General features: G+C 38.1%; 1 protein-coding gene across 1 annotated transcript in view; it reads right to left on the reverse strand.

Moving 5' to 3' along the window:
- The window catches only part of RyR (Ryanodine receptor), a 602,377-nt gene that overhangs the window by 527,132 nt on the left and 55,245 nt on the right, over positions 1-20,000 (reverse strand). Inside the window, 3 exon segments of the mRNA XM_089093383.1 lie at positions 7,648-7,760; positions 10,514-10,589; positions 17,239-17,316. Of these exon segments, the coding sequence (XP_088949509.1) occupies positions 7,648-7,760; positions 10,514-10,589; positions 17,239-17,316 (267 nt within the window).

Below are 20,000 nucleotides of genomic sequence, written 5' to 3' on the forward strand. Positions count from 1 at the left end.
TTGGAGTGTGTGTGTAAGTTTTCGTGTGTGTGTGTGTAAGTTATGTTTCTGTGTGTGTGTGTTAGTTTTGTGTGTGTGTTTGTGTGTGAGTTTTTTTTTTTTTAATGTGTAAGTTTTTGTGTGTGTGTGTGTGTGTTATTTTTTGTGTGTGTGTAAGTTTTGGCGTGTGTGTGTGAGTTTTCGTGTGTGTGTGTGTGTGTAAGTTTTGTGTGTGTGTGTGTGTAAGTTTTTGTGTGCATGTTAGTTTTTGTGTGCTTGTATGTTTTCGTGTGGTTGTGTAAGTTTTTGTGTGTGTGTGTGTGTGTGTGTAAGTTTGTGTGTGTGTGTGTGTAAGTTTTGGCGTGTGTGTGTCAGTTTTCGTGTGTGTGTGTGTAAGTTTTTGTGTGTGTGTGTAAGTTTTTGTGCGTGTGTGTAAGTTTGTGTGTGCATGTATGGGGACCAGGGGAGGACCTTTGGGGCCCAGGGAGGGCTTTGGGGGATCCCGGGGCCTTGGAGGATTGTGGGGTCTTTTGGGAGACGGGGGGACCTTTGGGGACCGGGGGGGGGCCTTTGGGAGCCCAGGGGACCTTTGGGGACCGGGAGCGGACCTTGGGGGGGCCGGGGGACCCTTGGGGGCCGGTTGGCCCTTTGGGAGCCCGGGGGACCTTTGAGGACCAGGGGAGGGCCTTTGGGGGTCTGAGGAGGGCGTTTGAGGGATAACATTTCGAAATTTTTACTTTTTAGTTTACTTTTTTTTGCGGGTCATCCCTGCGGCACATCCTGCGGCACGTTCCTGCGGTACCTCCCTATAGCGCATCCCCTACGGCCCTTTCCTGACCCGCGGCGCATCCCTGCGGCACATCCTGTGGCACTTTCCTGGCCGTCGGCGCATCCCGGCAGCGTTTCTCTGGTCCGGGGAACCTTTGGGTGCCGGGGGAGGGCCTTTGGGGCACATGGAGGGCCTTAGGGGGTCCGGGGGGCAGTTGGGGGCCTGGGGGACATTTGGGGACCGGTGGAGGGCCTTTGGGACCCCGTTGGTCCTTTGGGAGCTCGATGGGCCTTTGGGGGGCCCGGGGATGGCCTTTGGGGGTCTGGGTTGGCCTTTGGTGGCGCCGGTGGCCCTTTGGGAGCCCAGAGAACCTTTGAGGACCGGGGGCTTCCTTCTGGGTTGGGGTGGGGGATCGGAGCCCTTTGGGGTTGGGTTAGAGGACCTCACAACACTGTTCAAATGAAACTTGTGTATTATAACGACCACAGAGTTTCACCATTAAATTCTCTTCTAAAATCTCTTCAAAATCATCTTTTAAAATGTCTCTAACTGTTTCGCCGAAATAGTTCCATAACCTGTCTAAAACAGTTTCGCCCAAATAATCCCTAAACGTAATTCAGCGTGCTCCTTTTGTTTTTGGCATCTCTGCGCTAATGCATTTCAAATTAATAAGAAACCTGATTCCCGCGCTAAAACAATTCATCGCTAAGATGTTTCTTGGAAAATTGTTTCCATGGCCTTTGGCTATTAATATCCTTTGGAGTTCGACCAAAAGAGTTGTTTCCGAGGCAAAGACATTAATGACTTGGATCTATTCCTGGAGAATCGTTTCTAGGCAAAAATTTTTTAAGTCTGACAGATGATGTCATTGGTTGATTGATCTGTCAAGAAAGGGGAATTAATTTGTTGTTTCTAAGGGGAATTATTGATTCACGATAGGTGAATTGAGGTCGACAGCACAGGTGTTTGACATTCGCTGAGAGCGTGCACTTACAACAACAACAACAACAACAACAAATACTGTTTCCTATTTCTGGACACCATGACGTTCGCTGAGAGCTTGCACTTGCCCAAAACAACAACAACAACAAATACTATTTCTGGATCATAATATTTGCTGAGAGCATGTACATGTCCAAAACAACAACAAATACTATTTCTGGATCATAACATTCGCTGAGAGCGTGCACTTACAACAACAACAACAACATTGACCTTGACAATTTAGGTCATTGACCCCATTAACCACGTGTTCTCCCTAATGACTCTATGCCCATATATGGACTCCCGTTCGGACCTTTAGGGTCATCTCTACTGAAGAACATTAGCCCTTTCTATTTTCAATCGAATGAGTCCTTTGTGAAGTTCCTACGACAACTCCTTCGATACGAAGTGCCCTGGTCTAAAAAAAAAAAAAAAAAAAAAAAAAAAAAAAAAAAAAAAATAAATAAATTGTTCCAATATCGATCTTTACTTTAACAATGTTAAGCCTTCCAATACCTTCTGACTATTTAAAAGGGCGCTGTCGCTTTTAATTTCCAATCGAGAGATCCCTTTTTGAAGTTTCTACGACAACGCTTTCAATAAAAGCCTTCTATGCCCCCAGAGTATAACTTACAATCCTTGCCCTGAGGGCTGGGAGGGGTTATCATCCTCAAAGACCTAATTTCCAGAACTTTCAAATACGTTGAACGAAATTACTATCTCAAAATTTTGATTGGATGTGTTTGGGGAAATGGTGGGCGTGAGAGGGGGTTACTTGCCCTCCAAGCACTTTCTACTATTAAAAAGTGCACTAGCCCTTTCAATTTCCAATCAAATGATTCCTTTTTGAAGTTTCTACGACAAAACTTTCTATAAAAAAAACTTATATACCCCCCGGGCATAACTTACAACCCTTACCCTGAGGGTTGTGGGGGAGTGTAATCCTCAAAAACATAATTTCCGGACTTTTTAACTACATAGAACAAAATGGCTATCTCAACATTTTGATTGGATGTGTTTGGAAAAAAGGTGGGTGCGAGAGGGGTGTTTGTTATCCTCCAATCACTTTCGACTATTAAAAAGGGCACAAGCCCTTCTAATTTCCGATCGAATGAGCCCTTTTTGAAGTTTCTACAACATGAATATCTATAAGAACCTTATATGCCAACGGGGCATAACTTACAACCCTTGCCCAGAGGGCTCTAAGGGGGTTATCATCCTCAAAAACCTAATTTCTAAAACTTTTAACTACGTTAAACAAAATGACTATCTAGAAATTTTGATTGGATGTATTTGGGAAAATGTCGGCGTGAGAGGGGGGTTAGTTTCCCTCTAATCCCTTTTGACTAATATAAAGGGCACTAGCCCTTTGAATTTCCAACCGAATGAGCCCTTTTTCAAGTTTATACGACAAATTCTTCAATAAAAACCTTATATATCCCCAGAACATAATTTGAAACCCTTACCCTAAGGGCTGTGGGGGAGTGTCATCCTCATAGATAGAATTTCTGAACCTTTCAATTACTTTGAACAAGATGGCTATCTCAAAATTATGATTGGATGTGTTAGGATAAATGTTGGGCGCGGAAGGTGTGCTAGTTGCCTGACAATCACTTCTGACTATTACAAAATCCGTTTCAATTTCCAATCAAATGAACCTTTTTAAAGTTTCTACGACAACGCTTTAAATAAAAAAAATCTTATATGCCCCAAGGGCATAACTTACAACCCTTGCCCTGAGGGCTTTACGGGGAGTGTCATCCTCAAAAACATAACTTCCAGATTTTTTGACAACGTCGAAAAAAATAGCTATCTAAAACTTTTTACTAGATGTCTTTGAGATAATAATCAGTGTGGAAGGTTTGTTATCTGTCCCCAGACTATTTTCGACTGGTAAAAAAGGCACAAACCTTTCTGGTTCCCTATTAAATGAGCTCTATTTGGAAATTTGATAAGTCCGCTGTCTACAAAAAACTTATATGCCCCAATTTAACAATGTTGAACAAAATGGCTATTTAAAATGTTGATTGGATGTGTTTGGTGAAAAGGTCGGCGTGAGAGGGGGGATAGTTGCCCTCCAATCACTTTCAACTATCAAAAAGGGAACTAGCCCTTTGAATTTCCAATCGAAAGAGCCCTTTTTCAAGTTTCTACGACAAAGCTTTCAATAAAATCATTACATGCCCCCAGGGCATAACTTACAACCCTTACCCTGATTGCTGTAGGGGGAGTGCTATCCTCAAAGATACAATTTCTAGACATTTCAATTACTTTGAACAAAATAGCTATCTCAAAATTTTGATTGGATGTGTTTGGGGAAATTGCGGGCATGGAAGGGGTGCTAGTTGCCTCCCCATTACTTTCAACTATTAAAAAGGGCACTAGCAATTTCAATTTCCAATCGAATGAGCCCTTTTCGAAGTTTCTACGACAACACGTTCTATAAAAAACCTTATATGCCCCCAGGGCATAACTTACAACCCTTGCCCTGAGGACTATGGGTGGGGGGATTGTCATCCACAAAGACCTAATTTCCAGAATCTTCAACTATGTTGAACAAAATGGCAATCTCAAAATTTTGATTGGATGTGTTTGGGGGAAAGGTGGGCGTGAGAGGGGGGTTAGTTGCCCTCCAATCACTGTCAACTATTAAAAGGGGCACTAGCCCTTTGAATTTCCAATCGAACGATCCCTGTTTGAAGTTTATACGACAAATCTTTCTATAAAAAGCTTGCAGTGTTTTCCTCAAAAGTATAATTTCTATCTGGAAATCAAGTGCGCTGAACAAAATGGCTATCTCAAAATTTTGATTGGATGTGTTTTGGGAAATGGTGGGCGTGGAAGGGGTGTTAGTTGCCTTCCAATCACTTTCGACTATTAAAAAGGGCACTAGCCACTCTAATTTCCAATCGAATGAGCCCTTTTTGAAGCTCCTACGACTACTCCTTCGATACGAAGTGCCCTGGTATGGAAGAAAACAAAAAATAAATAATACATTATGCCAACATCGTTCTTTGCTTAGGCAACGCGATTGCGCTGTCTATGAAAACGAACAGAAATACGTCGTGTACTCTTGTCCTCTCTGTTTTCTTCTGTTTCGGTTTCCCTGAAAAATAGACCAGAAGCAAAGTTTCCTTTTGTCGTATGCTAGACGTCGAACAAATAAAATCAAAGATTGTTTTTTTGTTTTTTTTTGTTTTTTTTAATAAGAGTAAAATGTATCGGCAAACCATTTCATCCTAAAAGAAAAGGAACACCTGAAAGAATAATCGTTTTTGTAATTTGTTCGATGTGTTTTTCTTTTTGTTTCGTTTTTTTTTCTTTGTTTGTGTTTTTTCTTTATTAGTGATACTCCGTCTTTTGTACCTTTTTTTTGACGGGTAATAAATAAATAATAATAATAATAATAGAGACTAAACATTAACATGCATCTTCGATTTATAAAAGATTATAGGAATTCTCAGAATAAGTATCTCCTCGATGATCAGTTTCCTTACAAGGATACCCCACATGCCTGGATATAGGTATTTTTCCTCTGAGTATCTTTATGAAGTAAACCCTAGAGGATTACTCGATGTTTCAAAAAGGTCCTGGAAAGATGAGAAGTCAGAGGACCAAACAATGGCCATTCTTCTAAAATCTCTGAGGAAGAGATTTAAAAAATATCATGGCCCTGTTATTCATGCTCCTTCTGACTTCCCAAGAAGAACAAAAATTTTTGTGTAGATATATTACATGCGCTACAGGGAAGTCAAATCAATCTCGGTGGAAGGCGCTTACCAAACGTCTATAATGATGATTTGTTAGAGTCGGCAGGCTCTGCAAAATTCATTCCGATTTTGGATTTAAGACAAGGCTATTGGTAGGTGAAGATTCACCATGATGAGACACCAAAGATTGATTTCATCAAGTCACTTGGGCTGTATAAGTTGAGATACATGTCGCGTAGAATCAAAGGGGTGCTATCCTCACTTCAGCGTTTGGTACACTACATTTTGAAGCTTCTTCCATACACAATTGCATACTTTATTATACAACTATTTTTTTAAGATCCTTTAATCAGTATGTAGCCCCGATAATAGTAAAGACAAAGGCCATTCGGAGTGCAGCTTCCTCAAAAACAAAGAAGATTGTTAGTTTTTGGTTGGTAGGATGCTTTCAGTGGTTCATTCAAGCTTCGAAACAGTTGACAAATTTATTTCAAATATGATACGAAAAGGAGTCTTATGAGCCGTAATTAAGCGATTAACAGAGAGAGCGTTTGACCCCTTGAAGCACACCCTTCGTAGCTACTCGATGCTTCAATATCCTGATTATTTGCTACCATTTCTCTTTGAAACTGATAATTTTGGACTATGGGAAGGTATGGTGCCATTCCGAACCTTTGAGGATTGATTACATTCAATAATTATATCCCTTGGAAGCTGTCGCTAACAGTACACTATTTATAGCCACCTTAAAAAGAAGGGTCGGCTATTATATGTGTGGCTAAAAAACCTGACTTCTACCTGTATGTCCATCCTTCAAAAGTAAAACTGACCATAGTCCTCTATGGTGGCTGACAAATATGAAACCAAACGACCATCGATTGTTAGCGCGGTAGGTGCTTTATCTGCAAGTCCAGGCTAAAGACGGCCAACCGCTTGGGTGATGGCATTTCAAGGCTGTATTGTGGCATTGCTGGAAAGTTTACGAGTTTTTTTTGTATGTAGTTTCATATTATGTTAATATTTTATGGTAGTTTTCGGATTTGTACTTGCGTTTTAATGGGTCGAACAGCTTTCACTATGGTTCTCCATTTGTCTTCACCTTTTGGCTAGAATCCATCAGTCGTTGATACTTGTTCCCGCTACACCTGTATCCTGTACTCCTTTACCCTGCTCTCTTCTAGGGCTTATCAGTGCTTGTTTTCCTCTTCTGATTTGAACTAATCAATAGTTGATTCCTATTCTTCATTCGCCCACACCTTGTATCCTCACAACCTATTCTCGCTACAAAAATTCTTTTCTTTTTACCCTTACTTGACTTCTCTTCTCCTTCCAGGGGCTATCGTCTCAGACCTTGATGATAATAGTGATTGACATTCTAATAACATCTGTGAGCAATATTCTGGCTGGTTCAAAGGATGATCGTGGTCAAGAACAGAAGAACGGGAGATTGAGTGCAAGTGGCAGGAAGGCAACCATATTATCTGTACTTTTCTGTTTTCGCCGTCAGGCGATTTGACTCGGGAAGAGCAGGTTCTGATCTTCACTCTTTCTGACGAGCTCTTATCTAAACCTCTTTCCAGGAGGCAGTTTCCTTCCAAGGTGGCAAACAATGACCACAGAAAGTCATCTAGGTTGTGTCTGACTGCGCTTTTTGTACCGTAGAATAGATGATAAATATGCACTGGATCCGTATAATCTTTCAGGGTAGGCTACCATTCTTGAGACTTTTAGACACTTTTGCACCTTCTTTCAAATAGTTCAAGATCTTCTTTTATTTTTTGTGTTTTAATGCTGTGGTGATGGTGGCGCAGTGGGTTTGATCTCAGCTTGGAAATATAATACCCAGAGTTCGAACTCAGCTGTAGCAGCACATTGCAGGGCCAACGCAAACACCTTAGCAGTCAAGAAACATCATTAATCCAATAAATAAATACATTCTTTGTTTTTTTTTTAGTATTTGAAAAGAAGAAAGATAGGGTCATTGGATACATTGGAAGGACTATAACTAAGAAATGGGAAGCTTTGTCTAAGAATTGCTACGAGAATGTATCCAAATTTGTAGATATACCCTTGTTAAAGCTGATAGGTAAAAGAAAATAGTATTTTTTTTTCTAGACTGAACTTCTGATTGATTAAAAAAAAACCTCATAAATATTACTCTAAAGACTCCTAAAGGTTTGAAAATTGATTGTCACTTTTACTTACCAAATATCGTTCTGTAGCTACAGATACAAGGATAAGGTCATCACCGACTCGTACTTTTTCACCCTCTGATCTTTGTTTTGAGGCTGGATGAATTGTCCACCAACATGCCTCACCTGTCAATTCACAATATTTAGTTTTTCATAAATCTTGTATGAATTAAAAACAACTACTTCAACATAATACTGTGTTTCAATCACAATGTAATTGCTGCTGGCAATAGCTGACATGTACTGAATCTTAAATCCTTCAAGATATAATGGCATATAAAAAGTCCTTATTTTTTTGGCTTGACAGTGAAATGGAAAATTCCCCCGTGCAAAAAAAAGCAGCCGCAGAGAAAGGACAAAATAGGTACCTAAAATGTCAATCAGATGTCCCAGGAGGCAGAAAAAGGTCCTGATATCAAAACAGTTTGCAGAAAAGAGTAGAGAGCGAAGAGCAAGACTATTAGAGACTAATATAGTTTTGCATTTGGATATCATTTTGGAATACAAAATTATGTTGGAACAGGCAATTTCGAAAAACTTGAAACTTTGGCAATTAAGAACAAACAGAAATTAATTAAAAAAAAAAACTTTCTGAAAAATTTTTCACAATTCTCTATTCCAAAATAATTTTGTATTCCAAAATAATATATTAAATAAAACTATATGTGTTTTTAACAGTCTTAGCAAGAACTAATAAAATTAAACTGAATATTTGATGTATAATGATATTAATTTCTGAAAGTTCACCAGCTCCCGATTTAGTTTCACTGCAATTTTCACTTTATTTTCAGTGTCGTAATAAGTACAAAAGAAAATATTTGTTATATAATTCGTTTAGTAATGCGCTATATACACAGTATAAGCACTTATGCTTTTACCGTTAAGGAAACAGGCAGTAGCCAAACTCTTATTTGTAGTGAAAACTATAGTTGTCTTGAACAGTTTTGGACAGATCAAATAAAAATAAACTATATTCCGATGGTTTTGGAATAAGATCTTGTTAATAAGTTTTTTGTTTTTTGTTGATTTGTTTGTTTTTTTTTAATAAAAAAATGTCGTTACCGTAATAACAAATCGTTAGTGATTTTTTTTTCAGGGGGGGGGGACCATGGAGGAAGGGCCAGGGTTCAGCTCCCATGATTTTTGGAATGAAATATCGCGTATAAACTTTTTTGTGGCGGGGGTCGGGCCATGGAGTTAGGGCTAGGGGTAAGGTCCTATAGTTTTTGGAATAAAATATCGTTAAAGAGTTGTTTTTATGGGGGAGGGGGTATAGAGGGAGGGCCAGGGGTTGGATCTCATTATTTTTTTAATAAAATATCTTTAATAATTTGTTGTTTTTGGGGGGGAGGTGGGTCAAGCCATGGAGGGAGGGGAAGGCGTTGGCTTCCATGAGTCATCATTGATAAGTTTTTTGGGGGGGAGGGGGATCCGGCAATGGAGGGTCAGGGGTCCCATGTGTTATCATTGATTAGTTTGTTTCGGGGCAGGGGGATCGGGCCGTTGAGGGCCAACTCCCATAAGTTTCGGACTTAAATATCGTTAATAAGTGTTTTTTGGGGGGAAGGGAGGTTAGGCCATGCAAGGATGGCCAGGGGCCAGCTCCTGTAAGTTTTGGAATACAATATCGCTAATAATTTTTTTAGTGGTATGAGGGTCGGAATTATTTGATCTTTGAATTAATTTAAAAAAAACATTCGCATAAAAGCCTTATATGCTCCCAGGTCATAATTTACAACACTCATCCTCGGGTTCTGGGGGGTTGAGTTAACCCTGGAATTTTTGTTATCTGATCTTTGAACTTATTTTAATAAAATGGCTATCTCAAAAGTTTTATCAGAAGAAATGACAGTTAAGAGGGCAGGGGGGCTGGTTGCTCTCCGGTCCCAATTGACTCTTAAAAAGGTCACTAGAACTTTCAATTTCCTATCAAATGAAACCCCTCCGAAGTTTATACGACAACCCCTTCCATAAGAACCTTATATGCCCCCGGGGGTATAATCTACAACACTTGCTCCCGGGCTCTACAGAGGGGAATATTTTGACCCCTATTTTTTTTTTAGGCGCCCTTCAATCACTTTTGACTCTTAAAAAAACACTAGAGTTTCCGATTTACAATCTAATGGGCCCCTTCTAAGTTTATTCGATCATTCCTTCTATAATAACCATATATTCCCTCAGGGTAGAAATTATAACACTTGCCTCCAAGCCGTGTGTCGACCCCTGATCTTTTGTTTTCTGATGTTTGAACTATTTTAACAAAATAGCTATCTCAAAATTTTTATCGGATAGGTCTGGGGAAAAAAGAGCGTGTGTGGGGGTGCTAGTTGCCCATAATCTCTTTTGACTTTTAAGAAATGAGCTAGAACTTTCAATTCCCAATCAAATGATCCCCCTCTGAAGTTTATACGATCATTCCTTACATAAGAACCATATATGCCCCCAGGGCATAACTTACTAACTTACCCCAGGACTCTGGAGGGTGGTGTCAACACTGGGGGTTTCATTATCTGACATTTTAACTATTTTCAACAAAATGGTAATATCAAGATTTTATCGGATGTATTTGGCATAAAGGGGTGTAGGGGGCTAGTTGCCCTCCGATAGTTGACCTTTCTACTCTTAAAAAGGGCACTAGAACTTCCGATTTCCAATCGAATGTGCCCCCTGCGAAAATTATACGAACACTCCTTCCGTATGAAATGCTTCTGGTAAAAAAAAAAAGATGATAAATAAATAAATAATAATAAAACACCGGAGCCTTATAGCTTTTATTTTTGGCAACGCTACAGCGTTCAGTTTGATCGGTTTGAAAGATTAGCTACTGGCTTCTAGATAAATTTATAAAATCTTTTTTACAAATAAATTCTCGTACTAACCTTGTGAATGCTCTTGAAGACCAACATCAAAGGCGAGTTTGTCATTTGATGAGCTTGTTGATAAACATGCCAAATACTAAAAAAAAAAACTCTGGTTAAGCCTTGCAAGTAAATTTTACGAAAGTGAAACTAAATGTTTTATGAAAGAATAATCAAAACTAAAACAAATTTTACTTTTCACATTAAACATTGATTCCATTGTTTTTTCAAAATAATTCTAAACAATATTATAGTCTCAGTTTCGATGAATTGAAGGAACATGTTAAGAACTGCTTTGAGATCAAACCCTTGATAAAGATTGATATTTTTTCTTTTGTTTATTCAGATCAGCTAAATTTTCTAATGTTAAAAAAATATTGAAGCGCAAAAATATCCAAATCGATTTAAAGTGTGTTCGAACGTTATCACTGAGTAATGTGAGTTTAATCAATGAGAGTTCACTAGAATCCATCGACTTTTTCCACATCAAGTCTAGGTGGTGTCATTGCAGCCTTGTAATAGAACACAGTGGAAACAAAAGCCATTGTCCCAAATAGACGTTTTAACTATTTAAAGTGGTTTCAGCGACCCCTCCCCCCCCCCTCTGTAGCTCTGATTAAGAATAATTGGTGTATTTCTAAGTGTATCATATATGCTTGGTATCGAACAATCCCTGGTACTAAATGATAACCTAGATGGAACTTTTTCAATATTAATTGAAATCTTAAAGAATAGAACTAAATAGAAGTCTGCAATGCAATGTATACATCAAAAGATTATATTTTTTTATGATGATTGAAAATCTGAAACTTTCATTATCTTTTGAGTTCCCCCGTCAAAATTTATTTCCACATTCAAATTTTGATTTCGAGATTTCTTCTCTTTTTTACAGCGTTTCAACGATTTTCGTGCGACTTTGTTTTCAAAGTAAAGTCCTATATCTGCCATACTATAGCCAAAACATTTCATTTTCCACAAGTAATGTGGATGTTCAAAGTCCTTTGGGGCTCAAAAATTCTCCTTAGCCTTAAAATAAATGTAAAGCGAACTAATTTTGCTTTACTCTCATATTGCCAGAGCATCACGAACATTGCTAATAGTTCATTTGTTATGAAAAAAAAAAACAATTATGATGGGAAAGGGAATAAATAGCAAAAAAAAAAAATAATAATACCAATTATGCAGTAGGGTGTATCCCATTTGAGCGCTTTCCCATTTGAGCGCCATGGCGCGCAAATGGGAATTTCCTATTTGCGCGCCGTATTTTAATTAGTTCAGTTGTGTCCCATTTGAGCGCCAGATAATATTTTGCGTTTCCTCTTCATGTTGAAAATCGCTCTTCTCTTATCCAAGTCCGAAATTGAACTGAACTGAGCTAACAATCTTGCACCCTCTTATAACATTTACTTCGAGCGCCCATTAATCCTAATTTACGATGCAAGGTCAGGTGACCTAATTGCGTAAGCGATTGCACAACCGTTTACCCACAAAATGCAATAGGATTTAGTGTGGGAGCATATTTTTTTACCCTCTTATAACAAGTATTTAATGATGCCAGGAACAATATTTCTGGTTAGTATTAATAAGTCAGTTTGACAATGAAGAGCTCCAAGAATAAACACCTGCTAGAACACGACGGTTTCGTCTACAGATTCGATAAGCCGATTTCTGGAGGAAGAAAGAAGAGCTGGAGATGCATGAAGAAGGGATGTCTCGGGCGGTTACACACTGATTCCAGCGACGGCTCACCAGTTTCAGTTGGTACGCACGACCACAGCGCTGATCCTCTGCAGACCCAGCAGTACAAATTCCGGTCAGACCTTCGAAGCGAGTCAGCCCGTACTACTCGTCCGATTCCCGCTATCTACGACGGCCAGGTCGCAAGTGCTGCTGCCAGTGGGCTGAGTGCTTTGCCTCAGTTACCCTATAAGCACGTGAAGTCGTCCATGTACAGATCACGAAACAAGCTGATACCACCACTGCCCGCTGATACTATATCCGTACCGACGCCCTTGCCCCAGGCTTTCAGTGAGACGTCTGCAAACCAGAGATTCCTCCTCTTTCAGCTTCAAAATAACGCTGCGATTTGCTTTGCAACCGACGAGTCGTTAAGTCTGCTTGAACGAAGCCCGGAATGGTATATGGACGGCACCTTCGACTCAGCTCCTTCCCCATTCGGCCAGTTGTTCACCGTTCACGTTTTCTTCGGCGACAAGCAACTTCCCGCTGTCTTCGTGCTCATGGAGAGCAAGTCTGCGCAGCTTTACAACGACGTCTTCAGCGAGCTGATCCTACAGGCTGCGATGAAAGGAGTGACACTTCGCCCGACGACCGTCGTCTCTGATTTTGAGACCGGTCTGCTGACATCCGTGAAGCAAGTTTTTCCGGCCGCCAAGCACCGTGGGTGTTACTTCCACTTTTGCCAAGCAGTAATCAGAAACTTGGGGCGTCACTCAGTCCGTGAGCTGTACATGACCGATGCAGACTTCAACCTCTACGTTCGAAAGCTTCTGGCTCTGGCGTTCCTACCTCCAGCGATCGTCAGAATCAATTCTGGTCCAATCATTTCTCACATCGTTCGTACCTGGCCTTCGGCTCGTCCGTTTGTCACTTACTTCAGCCGTCAGTGGTTCGACCAATGTCCTCCTCATTTCTGGTCAGTCTACGGCATCCAGCGAAGGACAAACAACGACCTCGAATCATGGCACATGCGGTTTAACCGAAGAGTCGGTCGCTACCACCCGAACTTGTGGCAGTTTATCTCTTTCCTGAAGGAAGAACAAGCAGTCGTCGATTCTGAAAGGACACTGCTACTCCTGGGTCATGTCATCCATCGTACTAACAAGATGTATGCATGGCTTAACTAACGACTCGAAAAGCTGTCGACGGAGTACAGGGCTGGAACTCGAACAGCAGACGAGCTTCTCTTGGGTGTCGCACATAACATTTCGCCGGATGTGTGATATTAGCAGTTTTTGTTTGTATTTTTACCAATATATTAATTTGAATTATCCGTTTTTGGCACGATTTTTGGGTGATTTCGTTCCATTTCTAAACGATCGTTGTGAAATAACTCTAAAAAAAGAGCCGAATATTTCGACTTGACGAGCAAGCCTTCTTCAGCGGCAATCAGTTCTTACCCTATGAACGTGCGTAAAATCTTCACTTATATTCTTCACAAGCTTAACAAACGTTTAGCTTCTTAACTCTCAGTACAGAGTTATTTCACAGCCATTGACCCAATAAAATCCTCAGTTTTGTTCGTTGTCTTCGTGGCAATAAATATTTGTACAGGTCAATGTGGCAGCAAACCACGCTTCATCCACCGCAAAATCACAATTTTGGGTTTGGCGCTCAAATGGTACTCCGTGGCGCTCAAATGGGAACAAAATTCCGTGGCGCTCAAATGGAACAAAATTCCGTGGCGCTCAAATGGGAAAGCGCTCAAATGGGAACACCCCATGCAGTAGTTTAGGCAATATATTGCTGTTATAGCAACTGTTATTGTCATAAGAATAACAACCAACAAAGCTAGGAAACATTGCCATCCCTACTGTAACATAAAACCTCAAATTTTAGCTGTCCAAAATATACAAGAGTTGAAGATATATAATTCTTAGTTTTTTTCATTATCACTCTGTTTCGAAATGGCTGTGTAACAATCTTAATGATTGTGCTTTTTCTCTCTACAGGTACAAATTTCTTAAATTTCTTTATTGTCCAAGTTTCAACATAACAACCATGTAGGCTGTTGTGACATTCTTAGTTTCCGGTAAACAGGGGAATAGCCTCGGATTTGAAATTAATCGTTTGGTTTGGGAACGGGCAGGAGGCCAATGCTGTAATATCCTTGCAATGATGAGACTTCTGTGCCTGGAATTTTGTCAGTCAAGCCAAATAATAAAAACAAAGGAGCTGTTTTTGCATCCCACTGCTCTAAGCTGAAACTGTTATACAAGGTGTCACACAAAGAGCCAGATACATGGAATATGGACACTTTGGATTAACTCATGTATAATCTGATGTCCATGGGTGAAAAAGCCATAGTTTTAGAGGCTTATCTTCAATTATTTTATATTTAAGATTCTAAATATATACCAAGAGGTGCTAGGTCATAAAAGGAATTGAACTTGCAAGGCAGAAGCGTTTAAGTTGAAAACGTCGGTAGGCCTCCGTGCGTTCTCAGATAGTTTATTATCTAACTTATCCAGATGCCGATCAACGTCGTTTTGTGTATAGGGAATTTATCTAAGTCATTCTTAAAGGTTATCTGATTCAGGATCAAAACTTTTTGAATATTTAAGTGGATATTAAACTAATTTAAAACTCACTTTATATATCCAGGCTGTCAAAAGTGCGTATCTACAATATCTCAGGAACGTATAGCCTAGGAGTATTAAGTCAAAACTTTCAGTAAATAAGAAAGGGGGTGTATAAACGACATTAAAAGGCACTATGTGCATATAGGTTGTCAAAAGGGCTCATCTACAGTTTTTCAAGCACGGCTTAAGGTACCAGGCTAAAACTTTGAGGGATCAGGGTTTTGAAGTAGATTTTAAATTATGACAAGGGGAGGACTAAAGGGAGCTTATCAATGACATAAATTAGTTGAAACAAATGTAATTTTATTGATTGTTAGTGTAAAATATTCTTTTTTGATTTTGATCTGTTTAGAAATCTCAGTGCCATGAGACACCTAAATAAAGTTTCACAACCAAGGGCCCTTAACCGGGAACAAAACTGGCTGTATTGATTCTTGATGTTCAATTTTATTTTTCAATATTCGTCGATCAATATTTGTCTATAGTTAGGATTGTAACATGACAGAGGTCTAGACGGCTTCGGTCCTATAAAAGGCCGAAAGTTATGCTTATTTTCAATCCATTTGAAAATCCAGACTTCTATCCGTACTTTTCCATCCAAATTTCTATATTAAAGCTATCATTAAAGTTTTTGGAAATTTTTTTCCAAAAAATATGAAAGCTTTTTTCACAGAAGTTGTTGTTTCAAGAAAAGAAAGGAGCTAAATTAAAAAAATTACGAGAAGAAATACAGTGGAGTAATAATTCAAACTAAAAAATAAACTAAAATCATAATCAATGAATAAATGAGGCACAAAAGAAACAAAAATTACAATGAATAACTGTTTCAAACTTGAAACTACCACGCGCAGTTTCAAGAGCTAATGACCACAGGAGAAGAAGTAACGAGCCCAAACAAGCCTTCTAAAGACCACGGTGTCAATTATGCTTTATTGAAAACAAAATATATTTTAGATGTTCCTTTTCAACCATTGCTAAGATCAGGAATGAATATCATTATGTCATTACAGAATGTCAATATACATTCATTAGCTCTTTTCAATAATCTTGGTTATTATGGTGATTTTCTTTCTTTTTTTGTTGAAGCTATTTCGAATAGAAAGATGGTGCTCTAAAAAAATTGTTTTCACCAAACACAAATGGTTTCCTGGTCTTTAGAGGGCTTAGGGGGGGGGGGGGGTTACCCTTTCTCTTTGTGGTAGTTTCTGTTTGTTTTAAGTTTAACTTAATTTTTCGTTGTAATTTCTGTTCGTTTTGGGTCTCACTCATTGATTGATTGGGATTTATCTTCGTTTAAAGCTTGAAATATTGTTTGACTTTATGTCTGCTCGTCTTTGGTTCAAAGTAACTCTTTACTTTTCTTTGAAAAACTTACTTTTCGAAAAAAGTTTCTTAAATTAGTAGCTTAAAAAGGTCACTAGAACTGCTAATTTCTGCTTGAATGACCGCCTTACAAATATGTTTAGATCACTGGCTTATCGATCAGGCTTACGAAAAAAATGTAATAAATACGCATCCGTGAGCCACCCTCATGGGAACATTAAAATTTCATATTGTGCAATTAAGAACATGAAAGTTTCGCTCTGGGGCTCTCAGTCAAGTTGAATATTATGGTATATTGTCAGCAGTTCACTTTCTTTTCTAGAAATATTTCCCCCTCTATTCTAAAATTACTGAAATTGTCTTATGCTAATAGCTTTTGAAGGAGAAACTTTTAAAGTTCACGAATATTGCCACAGAGAAATCAGCATAAAAAGCAAATTCTTTTTGTGCATACATAGTTATGAAAATTCTTTTTTGAGAACCAGGTTTTGTTAGCAAAAGTCGTTCCTTACTTACCATTTATTACTATGAACAGTTTGAAGAAAAGTTTTACCAAGGACAATGAAAATGAAACCTTGTTCTTTTGAAATGGATGTGTGAAAACTTTTGCAATCCTAATATCTTATAAGATAAAGGGAATGGACCTCGAATTTTCAATGAAAAAGACTTAGCAAGTCAAATTAAAAACAAAATGGATATGTAGATGAACAACCAGCCCCAAAAAAAGCTAAAAGCATAAGACACTTCTCAGCTTAAGAAGGTTTAGCTTTCCTTTGAAGGTGCAGTTACCTATGGAAAGAAACAGATTGTTAATGTTTGGCTTTTTATTGACAAAAAGCGTTGTCAAATTTAAAAAAAAAGATTTTGCTTATTTGTTCTCGCGTTTCAATGTGGCAACACTGAAAAATGTGATACCACTCCAAAATTTCGTGTTTTTTTTTAACAACTAAACGAAAAAACTTGGAAAACTGCGGTTGTTAGGTATGAACCTAAGATGGAACCACGGGTGAACGGAACATGTAACTCTTTTAATGTCCTTGGTACTTTAACATAACTATATGGAAAAGTAATAAAAAGAGTAATAAAAAGTAATCAACGAACCATATTGCTGTTTTGATGTCGAAGAAGGACAGCATTTCCATACAGTAGTGTTCTATGGCCAGAGCCAGTTGACTTTCCCTATAAAGAAAAATGGAAACTCAGGAAAAGACACCACATGCTTCAGTGGTAAGAAAAAGCAATATCTACACATATTTGTAAGAAGAAAAAAATAAGTAAAATTTAACCTTCACAAAGATATTTCATTTCTCACATTCAATTATCTAAGCTTGAGCTTACCCGAAAACTGATGTCCTGGCATTTTTCATTGCCGAATTGTTTTCTTTGTAAAAAATTGTTTTCATCATCTTCTTTCTTCTTTGACAAAAAACAAAGTATTTTGTTCTGTATCTATATTGCGAACACTATTTATACTAAAGCCTTATGCGAAAAAACATTGATCTTTTCTATGGTTAAAAAAACAATTTGAATTTGATTTAAAAGGGACTAGAGAGAGATGAGATTTTTTTTTTTGTATTCCGATGCGTCAATATGTATTGAAAGACAGTAATCTGTAAACTCCTTTGAGAACGCTTTCGTCTGTTGTTTATGTTGTTGTTATGAATGTATCTATAGTTATTTGCTGAGTTTTACGTAAAATTAGTTGGAATCAAAGAAAACTAAGAAATGAGTGCCCTTTCTTACAGTCGTCGTTTCATATAGATATTCAGCCTTAATTGGTAATTTCGGTTCCAAATGCTCTGCTACCAGAAGTAATAATGATGAAAAATTTTTACTTTTGGCGTTCTAGGAACAGCTGCTGAACATTTTTGACGCTGATCAGGGGACAATGGACTTCCACAAATTCTGACTTTGAGCTCGACTACTTACCAGTGATCATCAAGAAGGGGTTTATTATAATTTAAACTGTCTTAACCTTGGATGTAAAAATAATAAAAACATCTTCAAAAAACAAAACATTTGAATTCAATTCAATTTATTTATAACCTGTCAAAACAAAAAAAGGTCGCAAGTCCCCTAAATGACAGAGTAAATAAAAATACTCCTAGCCTTGGATTTTATATATATATATATATATATATATATATATATATATATATATATATATATATATATATATATATATATATATATATATATATATATATATATATATATATATATATATATATATATATATATATATATATATATATATATATATGATAGATCATGTGATAGATCACATGAAAACAAAAGAAATGTAAAGAAAGTGGAGAAAGCATTGAAATATGAACTAAGGAGGTGTGAAGTGGAGGCCATGGATAAAATTGCCGACGATTTAGAAGATGCAGCTAGACGGCATAATAGTAAAATATTGTACTGGCACGTTAACAAATTGAGAGGTAGTAGTCAATCCGGACTTGTCCCAGTTAAAGATAGGAATGGGGTGGCAATTAGCGATAAGACAAAAGCTAAAGCGAGATGGGCCGAACATTTTGAGAATTTGCTTAACCGAGATAGAGTTGCAGGAAAAAATATAGAGGAAAATGAAAAAGTTTGTAATACCTTGGATGTGAATGAAGATTTTTTTTGTGAGGAGTAATTAGAAACAGTACTAAAAGGATTAAAGAATAATAATGCTCCAGTTGCTGATAGGGTAGTAAATGAGTTTCTTAAATATTGTGTCTCCGAGGTTAGAAATAAGTTATTGGAGATTATGAACATTATTTTTGAAAAAGGGGAAGTACCTAACGATTTTAGGAAACCCTTAATTAAGCCACTTTATAAGAAAGGTGGTAAAAGTGAGTGTGGTAATTATCGAGGCATTAGTCTGGTCTCTGTAGGTAGCAACTTACTTAGTAATATGATACCTTTTAGACTGATAGATGCTGTAGACAAAGTTTTAAGAGAAGAGCAGTGCGGTTTTAGAAAAGGTAGAGGATGTGTTGACCAAATTTTCACTCTTAGGTTAATAATTGAGAAGTGCCTAAGTTTTCAAACACCTTTGGTCCTCAGTTTTATAGATTATGAGCAAGCGTTCGATTCTGTTGATAGAGGAGCTTTAGTAAAGGTTTTATCCTTGTATGGTATACCAGACAAATACATTAAAGTGATTAGTGCTATGTACGAGAATAACACTGCTGCGGTTAATGTAGGAAATGAGGTTAGCAGCTGGTTTTGTATTAAATCAGGAGTTAAGCAGGGTTGTGTTCTATCCCCCTTTATATGGATTATTTTGATGGACTTTGTTTTAAGGAGCACAGGAAAGGCAATGGGAGACCACGGAATCAAATGGGGAGGAAAAAGTCTCCTGGACCTGGATTATGCTGATGATTTAAGCATCCTAGATGAAAGTGTGAGCAAAATGAATGAAGTTTTAGAGGTTTTGCGAGTTCAGGGTGCTAGTATTGGTTTGAAAATTAATGTTAGGAAGACCAAGTCACTAAGGCTAGGAATAAGTGAAGATGAAAAGGTGAGGTTGGGTAATGAAAATATTGATCAGGTGGGCAGTTTCACTTACCTTGGTAGTATTATTAGTAAAGATGGTGGGAGCAGTGAAGATGTTAAAAATAGAATAGCCAAGGCTCAGGGTGTTTTTTCACAGTTATAAAAAGTCTGGAAGAATAGGAAGATAAGTCTGCAAACCAAGATTAGAATCTTAGAAGCTACAGTGATGACAGTGGTCAAATATGGCTCTGAAGCATGGACGCTCCGAAAAGCGGATGAAGATTTGCTAGATGTTTTCCAGAGAAATTGCTTAAGGATTGTTCTGGGTACCCGGCTGACTGACCGTATTTCAAACAATAGGCTATACGAAAAAT

The sequence above is a fragment of the Artemia sp. Qi Xiang Cuo genome, chromosome 8, assembly GCF_049724085.1.
Source record: "Artemia sp. Qi Xiang Cuo chromosome 8, ASM4972408v1, whole genome shotgun sequence".
NCBI classification, from domain to species: domain Eukaryota; kingdom Metazoa; phylum Arthropoda; class Branchiopoda; order Anostraca; family Artemiidae; genus Artemia; species Artemia sp. Qi Xiang Cuo.